Below are 25,409 nucleotides of genomic sequence, written 5' to 3' on the forward strand. Positions count from 1 at the left end.
TTTACTTTCTTATAAGTCTGCCTTTCAGCATTGCTGTATTGCTGTATTCTGTTGCTACAGCTACGGCTGTAAGCTTTTCTTTTTTTTTCTTTTTTTTAGAGGAGGAAACATGTTTGATTTGATTGGAAACACATTCAGTTTTTGAATAAAAGTCGTGCTGGAGAGCTGTTGCCATTGTTTGCATTTTTTTTCTGGGTGACTGCTGTACACTCATTATTTTTAACTTTCTGTGTACTTACAAATGTTTCCCACAATTCCCAAAAGATGAAGGAGCAGTGTTGACTTTTATCTATCAGCAGCTTCTGCCAGTTCTTTTATGTAAATCTTCCAGATCTAAACAACTTGACTTCTCAAGCATAGTAATATGCATTATCTTTTCTTGCAGCTGTGAAGAGTCTATTCTTTTCTTCTAGATTTTTTTGTCTGTGGATAGTTTGACAGGGATTTGTTGTTATTCTTCTCCCATTAGTTTCTTCACAGCAAAAAGGTAACAAAACAAAGCATTCTTTCAGAGCAAAACAACATACTGCCCTGAATTTTTATGTATTATGGTTATTGAATAAAAAGAGAATGCTTTAAATTCTGCTCTTCTCAAGCAGAGATACTATCACAAACCAGTGTTTGCCCTGCATAAGAAACTTTGTTACTGGTAAAAAGGACACAACAGTAAGGAACAAGGATCCTTTAGAGATAGGACAGGTCATTCTCAACAGTGTTGCAGTGACCATGGTATCTCACAGTGAAGGTTCATCCACCGTCATGACCTGTCCTGGCTACAAAGAGCAGATGCTGCTGGAGCACTGCAGTTTCTAACTGTCACCATTTATATGGGGAAAGGGAATTGAGATTAGTAGTCCTTGTAGGATAGCACCAGACATGATACTGCTTTTTAAAATACATGTTACTACTTTTTAAATGAAAATGGTTTCAGCACATGAATTTGCTCTATCTATGCAGTTTTATCTGATAGAGGTCATTGAAATAGTCTCACTGTGGATTTCCACTAGTCAGCCAGAACCACAATTTTCAGGTGCCTTTTGAGATGGACCTCAGCATTCCTTCCCTTAAAAAGATAGGCAACTGCCTCTTTCCTACGTGTCAAATGTTTTCAGGAAAAACCAAATATGTATTTCCTCTCCCACTTGCTAGGAAGAACTCAAGAACAAATTGTGGACCATAGTACTTTTACATGGGAAGCCATTCTAAGAGGAGATGATAGAAAATTCAGGTTTGAAGAGGAAAATAAACAGGAGAATATAAGCCTACTGCATGACCATGTGTCCTTGTACAGTCTACATAATATTCCAGGTGCTAAAGTACTCAGTGATTCAGCTGAGTTTTATCCCTTGAGAGCTCTGGTCTTTGTGCACTGAAATGGGCAGTGTAATTTAATGGAGAAAATTCTATGTTGTTATATGAAAAGAGACAAAAGCATGATCTGAAATTTAACATGCAGCCTTAGTTCTTTGTGGTCTTAAGTTTTGAGTGCTTGACCTTGGTGGTGGTCTTGATGCTCTTACAATGTAGTTTTGTTAATGTGTCTGTGTGGTATGGCAGGCATCAGAGGGAGCTTTGCTGCTCATTCCTTATGGAGTGACTGTAGCAAAAGTACCACATAAATTTTGACTAATAGCAAAAGTACCATGTAAATTTTGCTAATACATACTAGATGTATTAGCATACATCTAGTCACTTTACACTAAATTATATTTTTAGTGAATTTTCACTCTTACTTAGTTAAAAAAAAAAGCCTAGAGTGCAGAAGTTAATAGAAATCATGGCATAAATATCCTTGGGAATGATGAGGTAGTTTGTGGGAAGGCAGCTGGCAACAGTTCTAAGAGAATACTTAGTTAATCATAGTGCCAGTGAGGGAGGTTTTGTTTTGAGAACTATCAAATTTTTTTTTAATAAGGACTTCTATGTACCACCATTAAAATCTGGATGTTTAATGGCAACAATAACATTGAAGCACTGGGAACTTGATAAATAAGTCACAAGATGCAGCTGCTGGTGGAATGTGCTGTTTGTTCTCTCACCAGCACTATCAATACTACTCTTGACCATTTGGTGGTATATATTTCCCTTCTTGATAGTATGTATGGTTTCATGTCAAACCACTGTCAGAAGCTGAAATTGTCATTTAGTTTCTCTGAGGAGAACTAAGCAGGCCGAGTTGCTCAAATTCTTGCAGATCTCAGTTCTTTTCTAGTCCTGGAACAGCCATCCTGAAGGAAGGGGAGGGAATATAACAAGCCTCACTTCATGAAAAAAGCAGTTCTGCACTTTATTGCTTCAGTTATTTAGTTGACCCTGTCCTGTTCCTTTTTTTCCTGTCGTCTGTCATCATCTCCTTGCATGTGTTGATGTAGTAACTTGGTACCTACATCAGAGCTTACCTCTCATCTGCTGGTATCTCTCTGGCTGAAAACTGCTGGCAGGGAACCTGCAGATGTCAACAAGACAGGAAAAACAGGTGTTAGCTTATTAATTTTTTTCCTCTGTCATTGGAATCATGCACTGAAATCCATGCTGGCTTGTTCTATTTAGAGATGTTAACCTGTCCTTCCATTTAAAGGGATGCTCATGGGAATGTGACAACACTACTACTGCTGTGCTCCTGCATGTCACACAGGGCTTAGGTTGATCCCTGAGAGTGAAGGGTAAGAAGGAATTATTCACCAGTCTGCCACGCCTGAGAAAAGCATGAGAAGCCTCAAGCTGTGCCAATGCTCCAGACCACTTGAGGGTGGTGAGATGTGCCTCTCCTGGCAGCCAGCAGTGTCAAAGTTCCAGTGCTAGCCTGTTTGGTTTTCAGCTCCAGCTAAGTATATCCTGACCCACACTCTATCCTCCTCAGCTTTTTGAGTGCCTCCTCTACTTAGAAGCAGAAAGACGTCTTTTAGTACATTCTTGCTTATTTCTTATTTTTTTCTTTCTGTTTATCTCACAGATCCTTGAAAAAAGAGTTGAATAAGGAAGTGATTTTCCCACCTCTTGCTTGCTTTTTGGGGGAAGGAGTTTCTTTGGCAAAACTGTGTATGCATTATGTATGGCATCATGCAGTGTACTTGATGCCGGCACATTTTACTTATTTAATGTTTTTTTTTTCCTCAGAATGGTACTGCTCATGTTTTCTAATCATGCTAATAATAGTTGTAAATAGTTGCAGCCATTAAATTCAATTCTTTTTGGAAAAAGAGTATTGCAAAAGCTCACCCATAGAGGGAAGCAGAATACTGTCTGAACTATGGGCTGCTTTTAAAAAATTATCCATGCTTCAGATGAAGCCAACAAAGAACATCTGTTGTCTTAATTATAGCTTCTATTTCTAAGAAGTATGTTCTGTAGCAGATGAGAAAAATGTCTGACAGCTCATAATTCATAAAGTTATTGAGGTTTAATCTGATAGAATATTACATACAGAGTTTCTTCCCAGTACAGACATTATCACTTCCCTTTCAACTGATGATAGAAACAGGACTTTATGAAATATTAAATTAATAAGTGTGAAACATGATTATCAGCCACTATTGAAAGTATTAAACTGTTATAAAGGACACACATATAAAGTTCTCTATACTATGTTGCTTTGTGGTTTTTTCTGCTTATCTCTGCAACTAAACTTTCGTCAAGCCAGACACAATCTCTTTGTTCTTCCTTTCCCTACTTTAATTTTGCTTTGTCTTAGAGGAATTCTTTGTTGATAATGCAGCAGCTCTAGGACAAGTATTCATTTTTGTGACAGAGAAGGGTAAAAAGATCCTGGATTTCTTTCAGAGAATTGGTATCTTATTGAGTAAGACTTTCAAGATCTAATCAGACCTTTTTTCTTCCTAGTCCTGCCATCTATTCTTTACAATTTATTTTCTTGTAATCTATATTTACCAGGGCTTGTTTCACCCCTTTTCACATAGCCGCCCCTTGTCCTTTTTAGCCCCGAGAGTGCAGCTGGCACAGCTTCATAAACTGGAATGAAGAGAGGAATTAGTTCTCCTGGCCCCCAAAATTCCCTGCATAGTCACCATGCACATGATACTTTATCATACAGCATTGCTTCCATGTGTGCTGATAACCCTGAGAAGCATCTAGGCAAAGTAGGTCTCAGTTACAACATTGATTTATGCAGGTAACCTTGTCTTTTTGACGTACTATGTGTAATTAGGATAAAATGAAGTAACATTCAGGTTTTTTTCTGACCCTTTTAGATTTAGTGGGTTGGACTATAAATGGCCCAATCTTAATATATGTGTGTTTATCCTTCTGAAAAAATGATCCTTCTGCCTTATTCTATTAAGTGTCATAATATTATGACAAGTTTTGTACATTTTTCTATAAAAGTCGGTTTGAGGTCCCTTTTTCAATGGTATAGGTTATGTGTTAGTACCTATCTTGCACAGAGGAATCTGGCTTTGTTGGCTTTGTTTTGGGCAGTACACTGGGACTGGTGAGTCAGTAGGTCATGCTTGTGAGAACTGCTGTTGTCTTCGTTTTGGAATAAGCCCCTTGGATAAGTTGTTGTCAGTGTTACTGATGTAGGATCACATCAGAACTATGAATGCTTTACAAAGATATTTGAAGTCTGAAAGTCTTGGAATACTGTTTTGCCATGAGGGTTAAATGTTGCCATTAATGCCCTTGAAAGGCTTTATTCAGATGTTCCATCATTGAAGACAGAGAAAAAAGAGGAATGACAGCAGATGTAATAAACTGTATTCTCAGGACAGATCTGTATTTCCTGGCTAAAATCTTCAGTGTTCTGTTAAAAGGAAACATGTAAATCAAGTTACCACTTGTCCTCCAGTTCATACCCAACACCTGTTAGCCAGTGGAAGAAGCAGGCTGTCCTGGGTACATAATATTCAAGGATTATAAAGTGGTAGTATTTTCATTCTGCTTTGCAGTTGTACCCCAGTAATTTAAGGTCACCAGCAGGCATCATTTTCCATATTTCTTTTCATAGCACTGGGGTCATTCATATCACAATAAATCCTGAGTCTCAGACATTTTTTTGCCTCCATAATAAATGGACTTCTTCTGAGCTCAAAGGCTCATAGTGTTGGTGGGCATGACCATTTCTTTTTCTAGTGCTGCAATACTCTTCACCTGTCTTCAGTTCTCCTGAATCTAGTCTTCTCTACTGCCAAGGCTTCTGTGATATTCTGAGTCTGCACCCTGCCTGAATGATGACATCTCACAAAAGTAAGAGACAAGTAATAGTTGGCAGACTTATTAAGTTGCTTGTAATGATGTATCAAATTCATGGATGCTTAAGTCTCTTTCATATTTTTCCATGAATGATGTTGTGTTTTAAAAATCTTTCTAATGAAACCAGTACTGGAGAAACAGCTCTTCCTCCTGACACTTTAAATGGTGATTTCAGCCATTGAAAGTAGCATTTAACTATAGCCAAACAAAATCATCTCAGTAGGGACTAAGAAGTATTCTCTACCAACAGTTGCAGCTGAATTTGCTATCTGTTCCAGTCCTTGATTTATTTGAGACACACAGTAACACTGACTTTCTCTTCACTCTCACCTTTTTGTCTTTCCTCTTTACCCAGTGAAAACCTTTTGCTAATGGCAATTGGGCAGTTCTGAACATTGTTCTTTTGGTAAATACAGTTAGGTTTTCTGAAAATGCAAATGTCAAGGCAAGGTTGAGCTCTTCAAATCAAATGAGTTGCTCCTTGTTATTTAATTAATACCAGACTTATCTTTTGTGTTGGTCTGACACTGAACCAAAGCATAGATTTCTGTGGAAAATTTCTCCAGAGTTAAGAGTTGAGGGATTTTTTAGTCTTTCATACTGTTGTACGTAAACTTTTTGCAAAGAATCACTACTTTTTAAAGGAACATTTAGCAGATCACAGAATTCCTTTTCACTATGAATTAAGAGGTTTTTGTCAGTAAAGCTTCTTTCACTCAGACATTTTGTGAGGCTCATGTGGCCTTTTCTTCTCCAGCTGATTACAGCAGGTGCTGAGAGGGTGGTGGTGGCTGAGGCTCAGCATCTGTACCAGCTGACACCACAGGGCCAGGAAAGGCTTCAGGTTGTGCCATCATCTGTATGATGGCGTACCTCCTAGTGCTTTCCAGGGTCTGAATTTGTGTTTCTGCAGGCATGGCTTTTGCTGTGTTCCCAGCACAATCTCCTCAAGCTCTGCTGTCTCTGATGTGGGAGTCACTAGCAGCCAGCACCCTGGAGGGGTACATGGGACAGCTTAATATATACCACTGCCTGAAACGCCTGCAGAACTGCCAAACTGCCCTCATTTCCAATGCATCATCACTAGAATTCAACATTGTATACTGATAAGCTGTTAAATTCAGACAGTATGAATCCTTATTGAAATTCAGATTCTGTTTCAAGGAAGATGGATGATAACAGTGGCACATTGTTTGAATTCCATTTCCCATACATAGAGTAGAGTACATAACTGCTGAAATAATAGTATTTCAATCAAGAAAGTAAGCTCCTGTGTTTCCCAGAAATTCCAATAGCAAGCATGGGTATTGAACTATGTAGGAAACCCCCCGTTGTCCACAGCTGGTAATGCATTAATGGATGGTGCTGCTGGCAGAAGTACTTTAGGTGCTTGAGCAGGCATCATTTCTTTACAGTTTGTTGGCTAATCTTGTTGGAGCATTATCACAACTTGCTTGACCATGATCCTTACCTTTGCATTTCTTCTTCTGCATTAATTAATATGCCAATGTTTAATATAGCTGATTTAAGTACTGGTAAAACCTTTCATGTCTGGAGTTATTGTATGACTTCCAAACAAGGTACCTGTGTAAAGCTATAGAAAATCATTATGTTAATGGATACATTTGTATCCACTAACATAAAGAGTATATCTGCATGCAGCATAAGTATTGTGATCATCTTAAGACATGAGCTCGCAAATAGTAGACTTTTATATAGAGCTGTATTGTCATCAAAAGCGCAAAATGCGTGCACAAACTTTAATGCTGTTTCTGGAAAAATAAGAACATTCGTGGAGTAGTCTTAATTCAAAATTAAATTCAAGTAGAGTTAGTATATAGTTCCTGTAATTATTTAGAAATTAAATTCCCTTTCATGGTACATACTGTACATTTTAAGGGGTTTTATTATATATGTTTTTAAATTTCATTCTTCTTCTAGCAGTAATGAAAGATATGTCTCAGAATCATCTGAAGCCAAATTACGGCTTTAAATTTCCACTTGTCATTGCCAGGTACTAACTCTATATATTTTTACTGAGAACTCTTCCAAAAGGTGCAGCTGTGTGCTGGTTTCATCTTGCACTTTGTAGCTGTGCTGGCAACCCTTGAATCTAAGGTATGCTCTCATCTTCCACACATTGCCATTGCCTTAGAGCTGTTCAGTCCTGTCTGTAACAGGGAGAAGGAAGAGTTTGCAGGTTGGAGAGAACTCTTGATTTGTGGTTCATCTCATCATAGATTCTCACTGTTGCAGGGTAAAAATAGAGCTAGTGGAAAACCCAGCTTTTATTAAGTGTCATCAGAAACTTCCTTACAATGTGGAGTAAGCTTCCTTATGATCAGTTTTGAGAAACATTATGTTTTGGAGACCCTGGGATTAAGGGAAGGGGAAAAAAAGTAACAAAACAGAGGCATTTGGGGAGAAATATTGCTTTTAATGAAAAACTGATTTTTTAGCAAAGGCATCTACAAATTTGCCCGAATTCTTTAGAGTGGATATGGTTCTTCAAACATCTTTGCTGCCCTACAGCATTCTTCAAAGAAAAAGTCAACTTTGAAATCAGGTACTAAATGCAGGTTGCATGTGAGGTTTTTTTCAGTTGTCTTTTACTAAAACTGACCTATCTAAAAAGTCTTCCTTTTCCACTGCAAATCTTAACATGCATTCTGTGTTTTCTCCTGGTACACATAATCTAGGATTAGGACTTCTTTAATTATAATTTCTATTCTGGCTCTTGGAGTAAAAAAAAAAATTTCCAGAAATTAGGTGCAGTTTTCTTAGTTTGGCTGCTGAGATTTCCCCTCAGCATTTTGAAACTGAAGCACACTATTCCCAAATTAGGCTGTCTTCTCTATAAATGTAATAAAATGGCTTCAGTTCTTTGAGTACTGTTGAGTTTTTTGGTTTTGTTTTTTTTTTTTTTTTTCTGACTACATGTGTCTTGTAAAGCCTTTTGCCTTTAAACAAACTTAATTTTCTATTTTGTGCGAAAGCTGGGAAATTTGAAGCAAAATTTGAGCATCAGTATGATGTTGTGCACTAATTAAATTGAAGGTGACACAGTGAGTGGAAAATCCTAGAACAGGTGGGAGGTTAAATTATTTTAATTTGTTCATGCTGTCTTCAGCATGCTGATGAAGTGAATGTTTTTCGTGTACATTGCTGAGCATTGTAACTATGTGACTTAGATGTTTTCTTCTCTAACTTCGAAGCTGCTGATAACTGCAGGTTTTGGACCTGTTTGTGTCTTTTTGCTGCAGAGCTTAAAAGAAAGATGAATATCCTGAGTATTCAGTCAAATACACAGTTATTTTACATACTATGTATTTATGGAAGGCATTGTCATTCACTTGAAGTCTCATGTCATATCTAAAAGTTCAGCAATGTCTTTGGCTATATAAGTTTCCAGTTTTGCAAAGGAATGGGATAAAGAAAGGAAGAGACATCAGCAATCCTCTGAACTCCTAAAATGCATATTTTATGCTAGCAGAAAACTTTTGGAAACTTTTCATTTTAAGCAATGCAGCATTTTGTTTGCATAGGCATGTTTTGTAGATACATTACTTATTTTGTGTAAATATAAAGGGAAATGCATAGCTTCCAAAAGGGTTTCAATAAGTAAGAATACTACTGATTGATGAATACTCTACAACAAAGATATTTGTAACAGATTATGATAAAAACCTGGCTTTAAGCTAAAGGGCTGCAGGAAGAGGCCCTCTCTGCTTAGGTAATTTAGGTAAAGTCTGCAGAGACAAACTGTTTTCTGTATTGTCTTGTCTTCACCTTGTAAGGGGCTTCTTCCCCTGTGGCTGGGTTCTCCTCTTTGCTTTCCTTGGACTCTGCCCCTTGTGTAGAAAGTCTACATCAGTGGAAATTAGAATTATTTTTCTAATAGGTATATTTCTAATATTTCTCTATATTCTTGATAGGTATTTGTTGATGTCTTGCCATCATTTCAAAGCACAATTTGGTTAATGGAAGAAAGCACTGTGCTGCTCAATAGCCTAGATGGGCCATCCCTGAACCACCAAGCTGTCACTTGATAGGATTCATCTGTCTGTCAGTTTTGACTTCCATCCTCTGTCTCTATTTATCGTTCTTTGTCTCTTTCCTCTGTTTCAGTTTAGGCTGTTGGCTGTGGCTGCATGTTGCCTCCATCTGGAATTAGAAAATGAACTTCTTTGTTCAGAGATGATGCAATTTTGTTGATGTTATGAAAGAGGGAGGAATTAAATGTAACTAGCTCCCTCAGGAACCAGAAAGTTACTTTCATAGGTCAATTTATGTAAGCTCTGTTCTTAAAACATATTCTTCCTCTGCTACCATGTAAGGGATCCATTTTAAGCCCTTAACATTCACTTGAGTCTACTGGTATCTCACAATCTGAGAAATTTCATAGCATACCCTTTGAAATCACTCCAATCTTTCATTTATTATTTCAATAGATTTGTCCATATCATAAGATAGATACATAGTTTGGAGTTGAAAATAACCATTTGATTTGAATATTACAAATCTGTTGGTCTGTATTTCAGTATGCCTCAGCAGAGGCTACTTAGAGTGCAGCATTTTCCATTTGAGCCCATCTTGTGTTCATTAAGCAGATACAAAAGAGATGTTCCAAATGGAATCTGAAAATGATTTGAAGATGGAAAAAGCTGAAAAGTCCATTTACTCCCTGAGTAGCTTGGTTCTACCTTAATATACCTATATAACATGCTTGCATTGTATTTAGCTTAATCGGAGTGTTATACTAAACCAACTATCTGGCAGAATTTTGGAGTTTATTATGTCTACTCATTGGCCTTTTTCAGCTCACAAAGGTGTCACTAAGGAAAGAACCTATCTTCTAAAAAACTGTGCAGATTATCCTTCATTACAGTGCTGTCTGCTGTCTTTTGTTGCATTATATGAGCCTGGTTTTAGGTTTTCCTTTATTTTGTCCAGGACCTATAATGACATTAGCATGTAGGCATGTTATTTGTCCTTGCAGAGTATGGTATCAGGTGTTAGAGCTCTTTGGATCTGTGGGAGTTGTTCTTATTTTCCTCAAGTCATTAAAAAGCATCAACAGGGCAGAGATCTGCATAGGCAACTCTTTCTAAACTCCTGAATGGTTATCTTCCAGGCCTCCTAAGTTAAACTGTTATGACTAACAGATGTTTTTCTAATACCATCAGTTATGAATGGGTTAGGAAAGTATTTCCATCATTATGGTACCATAATTTTCCTTCTTTTTGCCAGTATGCTTCACTTGTATTAATACTATTGTCTTTCACTCCTTGTCTCTCTACACTTCCAAACTTCTGTCCCTTCCTTGCTGTCCTACTGTTTTTTAAATTTGTGCTGGTTTTGACTGGGGTAGAAGTAATTTTCTTAATAGTAGCTATCCTTGGGCTGCATTTCAGATTGACACTGGAAACAGCGCTAATAGTACTGGGATATTTTAGTTATTGCTGAGTGGGGTTTATACAGTGTGAAGGCCTTTTCTGCTTCAGACCCCACCTCACAAGTGAGGAGGCAGGGAGTGCACAAGAAGTTGAGAAGGGACAGAGCCAGGAGTGCTGACCACAACTGACACAGACACATTCCATACCACAGAGCACTGCTCAGCCGTAAATCTGGGGAAGAATAAGAAAGTGGGAGATGCACAAAGTGATGGTGTTTGCCTTCCCAGGTTGCTTTACTCAGTGATGAAACCCTGCTCTCCTGGAGATGGCTGAACATCTTCATGCCAATGGGATGAATTAATACCTTGATTTGCTTGATTTGCTTTTGTATGTGGCTTTTGCTTTCCCTGTTAAACTATCTAAACGTCAATCTGCTAACCTTTTCTCACTTTTACCCTTCTGACTCTCACCCCTATCCCACCAGAGGAGAGTGCCTGAGCAGTTGTGTGGGACTTGGTTGCTGGCTGGGGTTAAACCACAGCAAAATTGTTTGCATTTTAATGAAGTTATGTAATTCAAAACAGGGTGAATTACCAGCCAAAACTGTCTGCTCTCTCTTTCTCAGTTGATATATATTCTTTCTCAGTTGATTTTTTTTGTTGTTGTTGTTATCTCAAAGTTTTTAGTTAAAAACTCTCTGTTCATAATTTTCTGTGGGTTTTTTTCTCCTTCTACTTAGTTATCATCATCATTTTGTTTCAGTCTTCTGAAAATAGGGGTGGAGGGTGTGCGTATATATATTTATGCGTATCCTTATAGGCACCTTTGTGTATGTGTGTTCAAGAATTGCTCTCTGTCCGTGGTGAGTTTAATTGAGCAGAGATCACCATTGCTTAGGCAAAGGACAATTTTTGCTTCAATGATTAATTTTTTGTTTATCAATCATAATCCATCAAACTATGCCAGATGGTTCTGGCAGTAGTTTATGTAAACATTTTTGTTTCCAGGTGTTAAACAGCACCACTCTAAAACTTTTGAATTATTCTTTTGGGGAAAATTGTGTATTTAGAGATAGATCTTTACTCACAGAGCCAGAACATACCTTTAAGAGTGTGTTCTTTCCATTTAGAAACCAGATTGCATGAAAGCTGACTTTGTATAAAACCTGTGTGCAGTTTTGTTTGAATCTGCAAATTGTCCCTTTCCAATTATACTGCTATTTATTCCTAACCAGTCCATGTAGAAAATTCATGCTTCAAGTAAACTATACTGTTAATAGTATAATGCTACTGTTAATAGTATAATGCTGGAAAATTGAAATGCACAGAAGTTACTGAGCTTGTGTATGAGTGTGAGTTGTTTCTACTGCTCTTTCAGGCCTTTTTAAGTCTGTTTTACCCAGGGGATCAGGCACTCACAGCCAGTTATATGTTTAATAGCCCCTTCACTTGGTGCACAGTGTATGTGAATATCTCAGACAGAAAGACTTTTTCTTTCCTTACTTGCATTGTATTTCTGCACATCCATAGACTGCAAACTTTTATTGTGTTTTCTTTTCCTAGACAATATGGAGATTGAATCTAGAACTGAGGTTCCTGAAAGAAAATGCTATAAAAAATGTAGTTGTCATAATTTTTATTCTTTTTTTTTTTTTTTTAATTATGGAGCTTGTTTTCTCGTACAGCACTGACAACAGGATGTTTGTTCTGTGATTAAAAATTAACTAGTTGCATTATATGTCATGATTTTCATAAAAGTAATTGCATTGATCTGCAGCTTGGCTTATTTCTCTTCTTTTTTTTTTTTTTTTTGCAGCTTTTTCACTTCCAGACCTTACAGAGCAGTTCACACCTCCTGATGTTGCTCCACCAATTCTTGTCAAGATAGTAGAGACAATCGAAAAGAAAGGTAGGCTGAAGAATGATCTACCAAAATGTTCTGTTGCTTATGTGAAGAACTGGATCCAGAGCTGGCATGTCCTCTTTCTAGAACTGATAATGCATCACATTACTTAACATCCAAAATAATCTCCTTAACGTTTGTTAAGGTTTTTGCTCATTACAGGCTATTTGGACTGTAGGAGCAAAACCAAAGCTTGCCTCAAATGGCATTTAATCATTAACATAAGTATTATTGGAAAGTAAGGGAGAAGGGTTTGGTATTGTAACAAGTAAGCACCTTTAGTTGGTTATGTAAATGCCAGCATAACATTGACTTGGTGGCACAGGGAAAAAAGTAATGTTTTGCCCCAAAGCAGGGGAAAAAAGAAAATAGTAAAATATGAAAAGGTTTCAAGAACTGGTTTTATTCTTCAGGAGCCAATTCCTTATTGCTGCTCTATAATGAGCCGGACAGTGTTATTTTTATGGTTTTTTTCCCTCACCTGCTTTTCTGTGTTGATGTCTCTCCATCCTTTTGAAGCTTTCCTCTTTCTCTTACAATGTCATACTTCTTTTGCCCTATTTATATCTTCCTGGCACCTCCTCTGATGTGTCTTTCATAGTGCTGGTGAGGTAAGAAGCAGCTCTGTGAGTCCTGCTCATTTAAGGCCTTAAGCTGGGGAACAAGAGCAAAAGTGGTATTCTGACGAGAATCAGGCTGCTGTCATTGGGCTCATGGGTTCTAACATACTTCTCTGGCACTTTAAAAGACTGTAAGCCTTTCATGAAAGAGTGGAAGCTTGCTGATACCAGCGTGGAGGGCCAGTATTTAGCACAAGTGTGCATAAGGAGCTTCTGCTTTCAGGAGACACCACTGATAGAGTTAAATCATCAGTGCTCTGCATATGGTCTCTTTCCTTGTGTCTTCTCTATTTTCACTGATGTAGAAGAGTTGTAAACAATATCTTTTATGTGAAAACACTTTACTGATGTCTTCTCTTAACAATTCAGGTGAGTTATTTTATCACATTATGCGATATATACAGATACTTTCTCTGACACTAGTGTGAATCTGTTTCCTAGTCCTGGCCATTTGTAGTTGGCCAGCGGACAATTCTACAGAATATGATGCCAGCATCTCTGATCTTCTTTGGCCATCTCCTTCTGCAGACACAGCAGCTTGAGTGCACAAAGAGGTGTCTTACAGCCTTAAAAAAGCAATCACATTCTGTAGTGTGGTAGGTGAAAGAATGTTGCTAGTTTATACTGTAAGTACTCACTGAACAAAACAGAAATATGCTGCATCAGGGCAACAGTCACCAAAATATTAATGCTGTCCTGAACATGTCCTGTTGATTTTGTTTTGAAGGGCTGGAGTACTCAACTTTGTATGGAGCACAAGGCTCAAGCAGCGCAGTGGAATTAAGACAAATTTTTGAGTGTGGTAAGTACAGTTCTCTTCCTTAAAGCACTAGACAGATTTTGTGGTCAGACCACTCTCACACATATGTGCTGGTTCTCAATAATATACTATTAAAAAGACATATATAAATAAAAAAGTTTTCTAACTTTTACTCTTGATATGAAAAGTAATTTTCACTTTTACAAGTTGTCTTTTTTCATGGCTCAGCTGCACCTTTTTTTCCTAAGAGTATTTATTTTAATCTCTTGTTGTGTGGCTTGTTCAAAGACTGACAGTTTAGCTGTACTGAGAAAAATGAGATGTTTTGTTGAAAATCAAGATAAAGATAGATTAGTCCTGAAAGGCTGCAGGTTTTTATTTTGTAAACAAATGGCCAGTTGTTTACATACAGTTCTGTGGTGCGTTTTTTTTGTCCAGTAGGTGGGGTGTCAATAGCAGCCCATTATCTACCTGCTACAGAGTGATACTGAAGAAAGACAATTGAATTAATATTGTAGGCTGAATTCTCAGACAGTAAAATGCAACCACACCACATACCTGTTCAAGTTTCCTGAAATGTATTTCCTCTTCTTTTTTTTGAATTAATTGAAAAATTATACCTAATTTTTTCTTCAAGACAGAATATAGTGGCAGCACTGTTTCAGTATGAGAGTTGGAGGAGAGTTTGACCATGACTTGGCAAGCTGGGATGCAATGTGTGGTGTGAGCTTTCATTTGCCTAAAAGAGTGCAAAAGTACAAGGGGTAGAAAATGGAAATGGTTGCGTGCCTTGTTGCCAAAGGGACAAAAAAAGCAAACTCACTCAGTGATTTAGTCTCCTCATTTTTAATAATTGCAAACATTAACAAAGCTAATTATACTCTGAGTTGTCTGTTTTTTCAAAATAAAAGAGCATCCTATCCTATGCTGATTGTGGTAGGAGTGAAGAATTGTAAGGGTACAAGCAGGGAAAGAAGATAGGCATGTGGTACTAGCAGCCTCATGATACCAGCAACCTCTTCACTGTTGTGTTTATGTTTTTCAGTCTGCATGAATCCAGATTTTTGGTGGCATCAATATGATTACATTTCTTATTTATCTGAATCCTTTCTTAAGTCTCTAAACGGAGCTATAATTTTTGAAAGGTTTATCTGCCCCTTGAGATTAAAAACTCATGGTTTACATGTATTCCTACTTAAAATGTTGTTAGTTTTGAGTAACAGAAATAGAATTTTTCCCTTTAGTAAAAGTGTCTCTCTCTGACTTCTCTTTAAAATAGGATTAGGATCTTCAGCTCAGAGCTGGTGCAGTGAGTATCCAGATACAGGGATAGAGGCAGATCTGTCTCCTCTGCCTGCTGTCTTTGAATTAGCAGAATGCTAATTCAGAGAGCAAAGTCAGCTTTGGTCTCAAAGTTATGAACTTGCATTAGTATGCTGTTCTGCTAGTGGTTTAAATACTCTCCATTTTTTAATTGGATAACTGTCTGTTAGCATTAACACAATCCTATCTAGCTCCAAAATCAAAGCTGATTTACATCTTGTCAGCTCAGCAGATGGAAGAGTTTCAGGTCTGTTTATGATATTACACCCAGAGAGTTGCAGAATAAGTATATTCTTACTCATGTATTCATTATAGTAATTTGGGACATACTTCAGAGAAATGGTCAACAGTGAAAATGCATGATTTAACTTGGCTTATGAATTAAAAAACAGCCAGTAAGCAGCAAAATTAATGAAAGGTATTTCTTTAAGAATTTGTGGATTCTCTGACACATAATTGATCTTGCAGAAATCATTCCCACACTGCAAGTTTTATATAATTTAAGACATTTATTATGCCATTTCACTCATGCAAATTCTTGGGTGTCTGAGAAGGTTTGAGCTCATACTGCAAGCTCTTTGTTGAGGAAAACAAAGGAGGTGGAGGAGCACTAAATTTCTCATTACCCCCTCTTGGCTGCCTTATTTCACAGTATTGGTAGACACACAATTTATTTGAGTCCTCTACCTCCCTTTTCCCTTTGTTTAAAGTAGACAAAAAGATTCAATAGTTATTTTACCAAGACTCTTGCTAGATAGAAGGCTGATCAGCATTAATGCCTCCAAATTCTTGTACAAAATAAGGGTCTTTTTGTATACACTTAGGACTTTACTGTGCCAGAGTTTCATGTTATAGGATGAACCCTAACCTTTCTTTCACTAAATAAGGATTTTTGTATTTTCTCATTTTAATTTTTGCTGATGATATTCTTTGCTCCAACACTAACAAGTAGTTCTTTATGTGACGCTGCCAAACCTTATCCCAAGTCATAACTATCCTGGAAGGGTATCAGGTTTTACAAGATAAATCTCAACAGCTGCATAAAACACCAAGCACACTGTTCTGCACGTGTATATTTGTTTCGACTTCCTTACATAAATATTTGCAGACTTGAATCCCCAAGATGTTAATCAAACTTTTAGTCATAATAGGAGTAGCTCCCTGTATAGAAGCTGCATTTGGCCAAACCTTTGATTAGTACTTACTTCTTACACAAAATATTTACACATAAAACAGAGACCTGTTAAAAATATTCTGATGTTCCATAACATTGCCAAGATGCAGCAACAGAAGGCCACACACAGTTATGGAAATCATTTGGTTCATCAGATGCCAAGGGACTGGGCATGGTGTTGAACTCTGTGTGTTGTTCTTCTCTAAGACGTTTCTTGGTGTCTTACATTCTTATGAATTGTTCTCCATGAACCATATGTAAGTTAGCAATTTTGGCTTGTTGTGAGCTTGTATATTTTTTCCACTTTCTGAAGTCTTAAAAGCATGTTGCTCTTTCCCTTTAGATGCCTCTTCATTAGATTTAGAGACATTTGATGTTCAGACTTTATCAGATGCTCTCAAGAGGTATATCCTGGACCTGCCAAATCCCATCATTCCAGCAGCTGTTTACAGTGACATGATTTCTGTATCTCAAGGTATGATTACAACATTATTTCAAATGTCAAACAGAAAGGCTTTTATTAGAATTCTGGATAAGTGGTGGTTCAGCTGTTACAGAACAGCGAAAATTCTACACAACCTGGCAGCATCTCAGGAGCCATAAATATACCTTTACCCATTTTTATGAAAACTGTTTCATAGAAAACTGGTTTTAGACATTATTCTGCATTATTTGGTATTTAGGCAAACATAATGTAAAATATAAGGGATAACACAGTTCTCTTCATTTGAGTAAGTAGAAACACTATAGAAAAACTGGGGATAAAAATCAAGGACTGTATACAGAAAGCTAATTTTTAACTTTTTATCAGTGCTGACAGAGTAAATATATTAGAGGTCATGTAGTGCTGTGTTACATTGGAGTTGCAGATTATGAAGTGAGAAATACATGCATGTGAGATTCGTCATCTACAGTGGTCATTTCAAACAAGTACAGCTTATAAGCTTTCAGCACATGGGCCAAGTATTCTGTTATATATCTCAGGACAGGATATTGTTACTGGTAACCTTCAAAGTTAGAACAGCACCTGTGAGACTTATCTAGTGCATCTCAGAATTACCCAATCATGTGTGACGCTAAACACAAGACAGACTTCTACCAGTACACTCTGAACACGTTGTGGTTTTTACAAAAATGCATATCTGTTTCCATTCGACTTTTAAATACTTGTTCTTTACTCTTCCCTGAGCGTTTCTCATATTTTAAAAGAAGAAAGATATCTTTTGGTTTTAATACAGGACAGATTTTTTTTTCTGTAAAATTGGTGTTTCTAAAGGAGCCACATATAGTTTCATTTTACTTGAATGTTTCTGTGCTGGTTTCAAGAACCATTTATCTGTTTCCTTGCAGAAGTGCAGAGCTCAGAGGAATATGCTCAGTTGCTGAAGAAACTGATCAGATCTCCAAATATACCTCCTCAGTATTGGCTCACACTCCAGTATTTGCTCAAACATTTCCTCAGAGTTTGTCAAGCCTCCAGCAAAAATCTCTTGAATGCGAGGTCTCTGGCTGAAATTTTCAGCCCTCTGCTTTTCAGATTCCAGATAGCAAGGTATGTGGGTCATCTTTACCATATTTTGTACTGTAAATATGAATTAGTTATATGCAAAATAAGATTAATTAAATAATTTTCTGACCTTATTTCTGATGTGAGGACATTGTAGTAAATTCTTACTATTTTGTTTTAATAATTTAAAGTAAACTTTTGTATTTCTCCTAGTTCTTACTGCCTAATCCATCTCTTGCAGCTCTGATAATACAGAACACCACATAAAAATCCTAGAGGTTTTAATCACTAGTGAATGGAACGAGAGACAGCCCGTACCAGGTAAAAAATATTTTTAATTTTAAAAGTTTATATGTTCTATTAAATATTAAAATTCAACTTAATGACAGTAAATGCTTACAATTTTTTCTATATAAATCAAACTTCATGCAAAACAAAAGTGCACAATTACAGAGCTAAGCAGAAGTTGTGTGTTTTATAGTGGTGTGTAATGTTTGTTTTATAAGAAATAAAACATTTTTCATTAAAATCATTTTAGTGCCTGTAGTTTGTACAGCATTAGGACTTTTGTTCTCTTTCAGTAAACAGCAAATTGGATTTTGTGAGTTTTTTAAGACCTGTAAACAAGTAGAATGCATGTCATACAGTGGTGGGGAGGCTAATTCTTGGGATTTTATTGAGCTCTCAATTTACTCCCAGGCAAATTTTCTTAGATTTGCTATACCCTATGGAGATATTATTTACATACATATTTACATACATATTTTTTAATGCAGATACACAAAATATGTATTTATCAATATCAATAAATAACGTAAAAAATATTAAGAGCCCATCCAGGAAAGTTCGTTCCTACTTGTATTGCTTCTGTAAGTTAGCATCTAATTAAGTCAACAAATAGTAAACACACCAGTAATTTATGCAAAATCCCTGGGTTTGAATCAAGTATTCAGTAGAAGCAAGGCAGAGTTGCTAACTATGTGCAAAGGAAATTATTAATGCAGACAACTTTACATATTAGCTGAAAGCAATTCCTTTCACAGCTTATTAACAGAGAATAATCTAACAAAGGAAAGGGCAAATAGAACATTGGACATCCTATACCTTTCCCACCTCTGTAGTCAAAGGACAAAATAAAGTTCATGGCAGTAGGATTTGTAGGGTTACTTAAGTTCTGAAGAGCTAGAACACAGCAGAAAAGTACTTTATTTCCTGTATTTCAGGTAGGCACCTTCAGCTAATGAAGATTAATTTAAAATGGCTACTATTTTTGTTCCTAATGCTATGTTTGAAAGGCTTTTCTGATCTTGCCAGTTCTGTTAGTTAGGAAACTTTCCCTAATATTTTGTGTACATCTGTTTTCAGCTTGCTATTTAGTTTTGTTCAATTTTGGTGAAGTAGTTAACAGAGATTTCCAGAACCACTGTGTATTTTTCTGCCTAATGCTTTGTAACAACTAGGAGAGTCCAGACTTAGAGTATTTGTCCTGTTTTACTAAGAATCAGCAAATAGCTGCTAATTGTTAAAGAATTATTGTCTTTGTCACATGATGCAAGACCTAAAAAGCAAAACAGATTCTAATAGTCAGATGCTAATAGCATTTTTTGTAGTTACATGTTTGCAAATGCTTTGGAATGTGTAAATATATGTCTCGAAGCTGGTTGGGAGGTTACAAAGGTGGGGTCAACAGTTTCTTCAGTTTCAAAGCAAGAACTTCAGAAGTTTCATTTAAGAGATCGCTTTGGTTGCTTATCTGCCCAAGTAGCTTCATGTGAGGAAAGTATAAAAGTGAAAGGTGTTGATGTTAGAACGACTAAAGAGAACAAGGAATCTAGTCATTTTGAGAGCGTCATTAGAGTGCTTGAAGAAATGTATCCACCAGATTTATATGATTTGACACTACATTAATAATTATAATGGAAGACCTGATTATTTTTAATATTACTTCTGCATTAATTAATATAGCATGATGCAGTAGTTTACTTTGACAGTCCTAGGATTTTTCATGCGATATGTTATAAAAATAGAACTCCTTCCCTGTGCATTTAAAGTCTATCATGTCTAGTAGAATGTTTTTTAGTAGAACATTTAGTAAAACACATGCACAAATATGCTGGAAAAAAAACCTCAGATACAAATTTTCAGGCTTTGTAGTGCTGGTTAGCTAGTCTTTGCCCTCAGGCCTGTAAGGAGTTTGACTAATTTTCCGAAGTTGAATCTTACTAATATGTTCTGTAAGTTTGCAGGATTATGTCATGAGTCCATTTCCACACCAATATCATTCAGTCACCTGAACATCTGGAGTGGTCTGTTTTTATTGTTCTCATAGAACTATAAAAAGCACTCTAAGATGTGTTTTTCAGAATTGTCATCTTTAAGATTACTGCTTTTAGTGGCTTGATTTTCCATAAACACTGTTTAGATAGACTCTAATAAAAAGAAAATCCCAATAAAATATACCTTCTTTATCATGTAAGTATTTTGAGAATTACAATCTTAAATAGAACTTTACAAGTGGAGAATTTGAGAGGTCTTAAGCAGAAAGAAGTTTACTTATTGAAAATAATGTCATGACAACTAAGTGATAACAGGGAAGCTAGTGCTGCCAGGTTCCTTCTCTTCACACGGGCTGGAGTGATGGCTTCCTTCCTTCTTAATTCTTTTTGTTAAGATGAGAACATTCTGTCTGAAACAAGCTGCGCATGAAGTTCTAGTGGTATCTTATGCAGTATATAAATACATTAAAGGTGGTGTTAAGAGATAACCGATCTGAATAGCAGGCAGATCTTTGAAAGCTGTGGGTTTTTTCCTTTCCACATCACCCACTAATACACTTGTTACCTGAAAACACTAGAAAGTAAGCAGCTGGACCTTACATCTTACTGTATTTTAAAATCTGTATCTTAAATTAGGCATCTTCAGTTGGACATCTTTTAGCCAGAGTGGTGCTTCTTGGATGTCATAACATGAATAAAATAATTACTCCTAGACCATTACTTGACTTACCGCAGAACATATGGATTGGGGTATTTTGCCTGTCATGGTGTTAATCAGCAAACTATAGATTCTAGTTTGTGGATTAAAATAGTGCTTAGTCCTACAAAGAATACTAAAGTTAACAATACTTATTAATAGAATCGTAGATTTTTGTGTAGCAAATGAAGACAAAGTAATGTTGCAGGAGAAAGGCTGGAAAAAATTAGATCAATTTTCTGGTTCTTGTCTCATTCTTCAAGTTTGTCAGTACAAAAGGAAAAAAGATGGTGTTGGTGGGCAAGGCAGGTGATTTTTGTATCCCATCTAAACATCCCAGCTTGATGTACAGCTGCACAGACTTTAAAGAGCTCAGTGAGAAACAAAGTACAAGCCTCTAAGTGTGCTATCCAAAACAGTACTATTAGAAGAAAATATCTTAATTGTAACATACATTTTAGCAAATAGTGCTGTTCAGGTCTCACAGAATCTCACACATCATACAGACTTGTGACGGTAAATAGGCTATATTAGGCTATATTTGTAGGTATAGAAGACTGGGGTAGTTTTTCAGTTAATTGTCAAGGATCTTAGAGGCTCCTGGTTTTTCTTTGTGGAGGCGACTTGCCCTGGATGAAGATCCCAAGGCTGCCCATAGTAGGTGTAGTAAGTGCTCAGAGCAACAGGGTCTGTTTAACACTCATAGCTGTGAAAGCAGGCCACACAGGGAAAGTTGGGAAGTAATTTTTGGTGGGGGGTTTAGAGAGATAGGAGTCCTTTCTGGAGCTGGAGTGTGTGAGAATAATATCTCTTTAAGGAAGGCAAGGAGGAAGTGGGATTTGGCGAGAGAGCAAGGGGATGTGGGGAGCTCATAGCACTGCTGGTGAAGAGCAGAAGAGGAGCTGCAGCAAGGAGCTGCCTTGTATCAATGAATCAAAGCCTCCAGCAGCCTGTGCACTGACTAGAGCTGAGCTGCTTTGTCTGGGCTGTCTATCTCAGTTTATTCCTGTTTCCCAGGCCTATATGTGACCTTGTAAATAACAGCTCAGACTGAAATACTGCAGCCTGAAGAAGCAGTTTTTATTACTCAGAGCATCATATGCAAGAATGAGTGAGGTAATAAGGCTGCCTTACATGTAACTGCTCATTTGTTGGGGATGAGGTGAAAGTCGTGGTAGCTTCGCCAAAGTGCAGAACTTTGCTTTTGGCTACAAAAAATATTCACAAGTGTGGTGGCATAATAGCTAGAGCAGGGAAACGTAAAGGCTGATCCAGTGCCTCCTGGAATTTGATCCTCCTCAAAGGTACAATGCCTGTTGATACAGGCATTAGCCAAGACCACAGTCCTGTCAGTAATGTCCTGGGGAAATAAACAAATGTGTAGGAATGCTATCAGTTGTCAGAACTTATCTGCATCGTGTCAGAGTCTTGGCTGGACTGCTAGCAGCGCCGAGCGGGGTTTGGAGCGGGCAGAGGGCTGCGAGTGCCAGGGACAGCGGATGCGGTGCCCACGGCGGCCGCGGGGACCGTGTGCATCCGTGTCCGACCCAGCAGAGGGCTCCCCTTCTAAGCTAATAAAAGCCAGGCTTTATCCCCGACCTAACGGAAACCACCGTGCTTGGCTAACCACCGTGCTTTGGAATGCTGTATCCTTGGTTTAAGGTTTCACACAAGCTAGTGCTTTATGTTTCTCAATAACTAATTGCAGGAATTTTATAAAAGTGAAACAATATATACAACATTATTAGCGTCTTTAAAGATTGTTATATCCTTGTGCAGGTATGTGTGTGCAAAACATGTGGAAGCGTGTCAAAACTGCTAAGTTCTTTTCCTGCTTCAGACATAATATTTTAGAAAAAAAAATGTGCTGTGTTAATAGAGGAACACTGTGAATATGACTGCAAGGAATGGCAGGCTGCAAATTAAATGGGCACCACTCAGTTTTTTGAAATTTAGATAAAAAGAAAAGACTTGGCAATATATCAAGGAAAATACAGGTGTGTGCATGCCAGTATCTCTTTTTGACAAGACACTTGTATCTGTCCTGCAGGATAATGATGAACTCATTATCTCTGTGTGGGTATTTGTGCTTTTTTAGAGATAAAAAGTGAATGAAGTTTGCATTGTCTTTTCTCTTCTGACTATATACATCTGTATTGTGGTCCTAAAACCAAAGAAATGTTCTCAAATCCTTCTGTAATTTTAGCAGTAAAGAAGTATATCAAGTACAGTCTGAAGCTAAATTAGTTCAGAAAACACAGGTTTCCATCTCCACTTGAAGTAGGCTGTACCTTTATGACTCTGCAGATTTAAATTATATTTAGAACTGACAATTGTTCGAGTAGGCAGAGGCTAAAAGTAGGGAAGCAAGGGATTGTTATAGATGAAGCTAATCAATCAAGTGCAAAACATAAATGTACTGCAGGTATTTGGGATTTCATTATTAGGTACAAGTGGTGTTTCATAGTGTAGGAGGATTTTGGTATGTGAAGTATGAAGAAGGCAAAAACTTTTCAATACTATTTGACTGCCTTGAGGAGCAACAAGCAGATCTCAAAGAAATTCTCAGTGTTTTTATTAGAAATTCTCACTGTTTGCAAGAAGGGAGAGGAAAATATTAGTCCTCTCTTCCCCTTTTCTTAATGTGTCTGCTTCTCCTTTTACTTTGAATTTATTTCCTTTTGGAAGTTTAACTGGCAAAGAAGATAACCTCTGTGGGCTCTTCAATTGCTGCTCTGTTCCTTTAGCAATTTTGGAATCCACCAAACACTAAGGCAAGGAAAACCGATTTAACCTAAGCTACTCCCTTTTTGTACCATTCCTTTTCCCACCTGCCTGCCCAGGAAATGAACAATCCGGATGTACTGGAAACCACCATGGATACAGACAGATTTTTTTTTTTTTAATATTTTCAGTATATTGGAAATTGATAAACAGTCTCACAGCCTCAGACTAAGGATCTTGAAGGAGCACCTATATTTATGATCCAGCATGAGCATGTACAAAGTGATGCTGTGCTTGCAAGCAGGCTATTTTGCTTGCACAAGGCTGCTTCTACAGATGCAGCTCTTTTCAATGAAAATTTTTATTTTATTTTTTTCTGCAGTAGCCACTTCCTGTATTTGGCTGTTCATGGTGCTTTTCTCATCTTCAATGCTGCATGCAGCAGCCAGTGATAGGGACTATTTTAAGACTTCTTACAATGGTCTTCTCATTTACTTAGCTAAAATGAGAAAGTTAGTTCTGCATTGGCCACTTGTTAGTTGATGACAACTTTTACTTTGAATATGGCTCCCATCCCCCAGCTGAAATTCCTGGCTCAGCAAATATTTGAACCTACCCAAGTTAATCATGAAACTGAGATCTTTATCTGAGAGGGACGTGCAAGCTACTGAGGGTGGTGGTTTCTTTTTTTTCTTTCACAGCACTGAAGTCAGGTTCACTTTTAATGATGAACCAGAGTAAGTGGATACCTTCTGCACAGCACAGAGGTTTAAGCAGTTGAGAGAGAAGGCTTGGCTTTTCTCAGTTCCAATTACAACTCTACTAGGGGGTTTTATGGAACATTGGTTTGAAAGCAGAGCAATTGCTTTTTCTTCGTTGCTTCAGAGAAGCTTCCTAGTAAATGGAGATTTTCGAGTTTGTTTTTAAGCAAGATTTTTATAAGAGGAAACCAATATTGGATTGTATTTTCAACTGTTTTACAAGAGTGATCATTTGCGATGCATAATTTACAAAGTAAGTGATTTTGAATTTCTGTGGTTTTTTCATCATCTTGTGGAAGTATTATACTGCAACTGATTACCAGGTAGAGCTTTAAAAGTTTTAGAGATACATGAATTCAAGTCTAGCACTTCAGTACCTCTCCAGGTTATATATGAAATGGGTAATAGCCTATCTGCCTCCTCTGTCTTTTCTTGCCTGCAGGCTAGGCTAGTCTGAACTGAGCACTAACCTGATTATACAAGTTTGTTCAGTCCTAGATTTGGCCACCAGTGAAACTCTAGGGAAGTAATTTTTCCTGAAAATCTTTATTCAATGGAATAAAAAAAATTAATGCTCCCATATGAGACCTAAAAACAACAATGCAGTTTTTGTAGGAAATCTTTGTAAGTTAATTTAAATTATTACCTTGGCAAGTTAATTGTTTCGGCAGCAGGTGGGTTAAACCCCAAAGTTTAGCATTTAGACTTGTGTCTGGAGTGATTCTCATTTTGGAAATTGAAAGAATCTTTGGAGCTTATCTACCTCAACAGGAAGGGGAGAGTCTACTTCAAAATGAAGCTTCTTAATGTACAAAGCAAACTAGCTTGCATCTTTTTGTATATGTTTGTACTCCAGACATGCTCTTGTATGCTGATGCTTGTCTGAAAGGGGTAACCTGCTCACAGGCACAGACAGTGGGGGGGTGAGGGGGGGGCGGGGGGCAGGGGTGAAATATTTGGAAATCATACAAATTATGTTTATTTTTTTTATGTGAGATAGAGCACAGTTCAGCTGTTCCACAATTTCTTAAGGTGTAAGGCACAGGTAGTTGCTACAGCTA

At 37.3% G+C, this 25,409-nt stretch overlaps 1 protein-coding gene and 1 long non-coding RNA gene across 4 annotated transcripts in view; one reads left to right on the plus strand and one right to left on the minus strand.

Annotated features, from left to right (window-relative positions):
- The window catches only part of PIK3R1 (phosphoinositide-3-kinase regulatory subunit 1), a 60,472-nt gene that overhangs the window by 21,184 nt on the left and 13,879 nt on the right, over window positions 1–25,409 (plus strand). For 2 of the 3 annotated variants that reach the window (XM_063180882.1, XM_063180883.1), the window contains exons 3-7: window positions 12,420–12,512; window positions 13,854–13,928; window positions 16,727–16,858; window positions 17,734–17,935; window positions 18,132–18,211. In XM_063180882.1, the coding sequence (XP_063036952.1) occupies window positions 12,420–12,512; window positions 13,854–13,928; window positions 16,727–16,858; window positions 17,734–17,935; window positions 18,132–18,211 (582 nt within the window). Of the gene's footprint in view, window positions 1–12,419; window positions 12,513–13,853; window positions 13,929–16,726; window positions 16,859–17,733; window positions 17,936–18,131; window positions 18,212–24,261; window positions 24,602–25,409 lie in introns of those variants that run through there. The other variant, XM_063180885.1, reaches the window with a different exon arrangement.
- Window positions 1–25,409, minus strand: part of LOC134432308 (uncharacterized) — a 35,803-nt gene that overhangs the window by 8,400 nt on the left and 1,994 nt on the right. Inside the window, exon 2 of the long non-coding RNA XR_010031288.1 lies at window positions 2,400–2,446. This is a non-coding gene — a long non-coding RNA (uncharacterized LOC134432308). The remainder of the gene's footprint in view (window positions 1–2,399; window positions 2,447–25,409) is intronic.

Source organism: Melospiza melodia, chromosome Z (genome assembly GCF_035770615.1).
Source record: "Melospiza melodia melodia isolate bMelMel2 chromosome Z, bMelMel2.pri, whole genome shotgun sequence".
NCBI classification, from domain to species: domain Eukaryota; kingdom Metazoa; phylum Chordata; class Aves; order Passeriformes; family Passerellidae; genus Melospiza; species Melospiza melodia.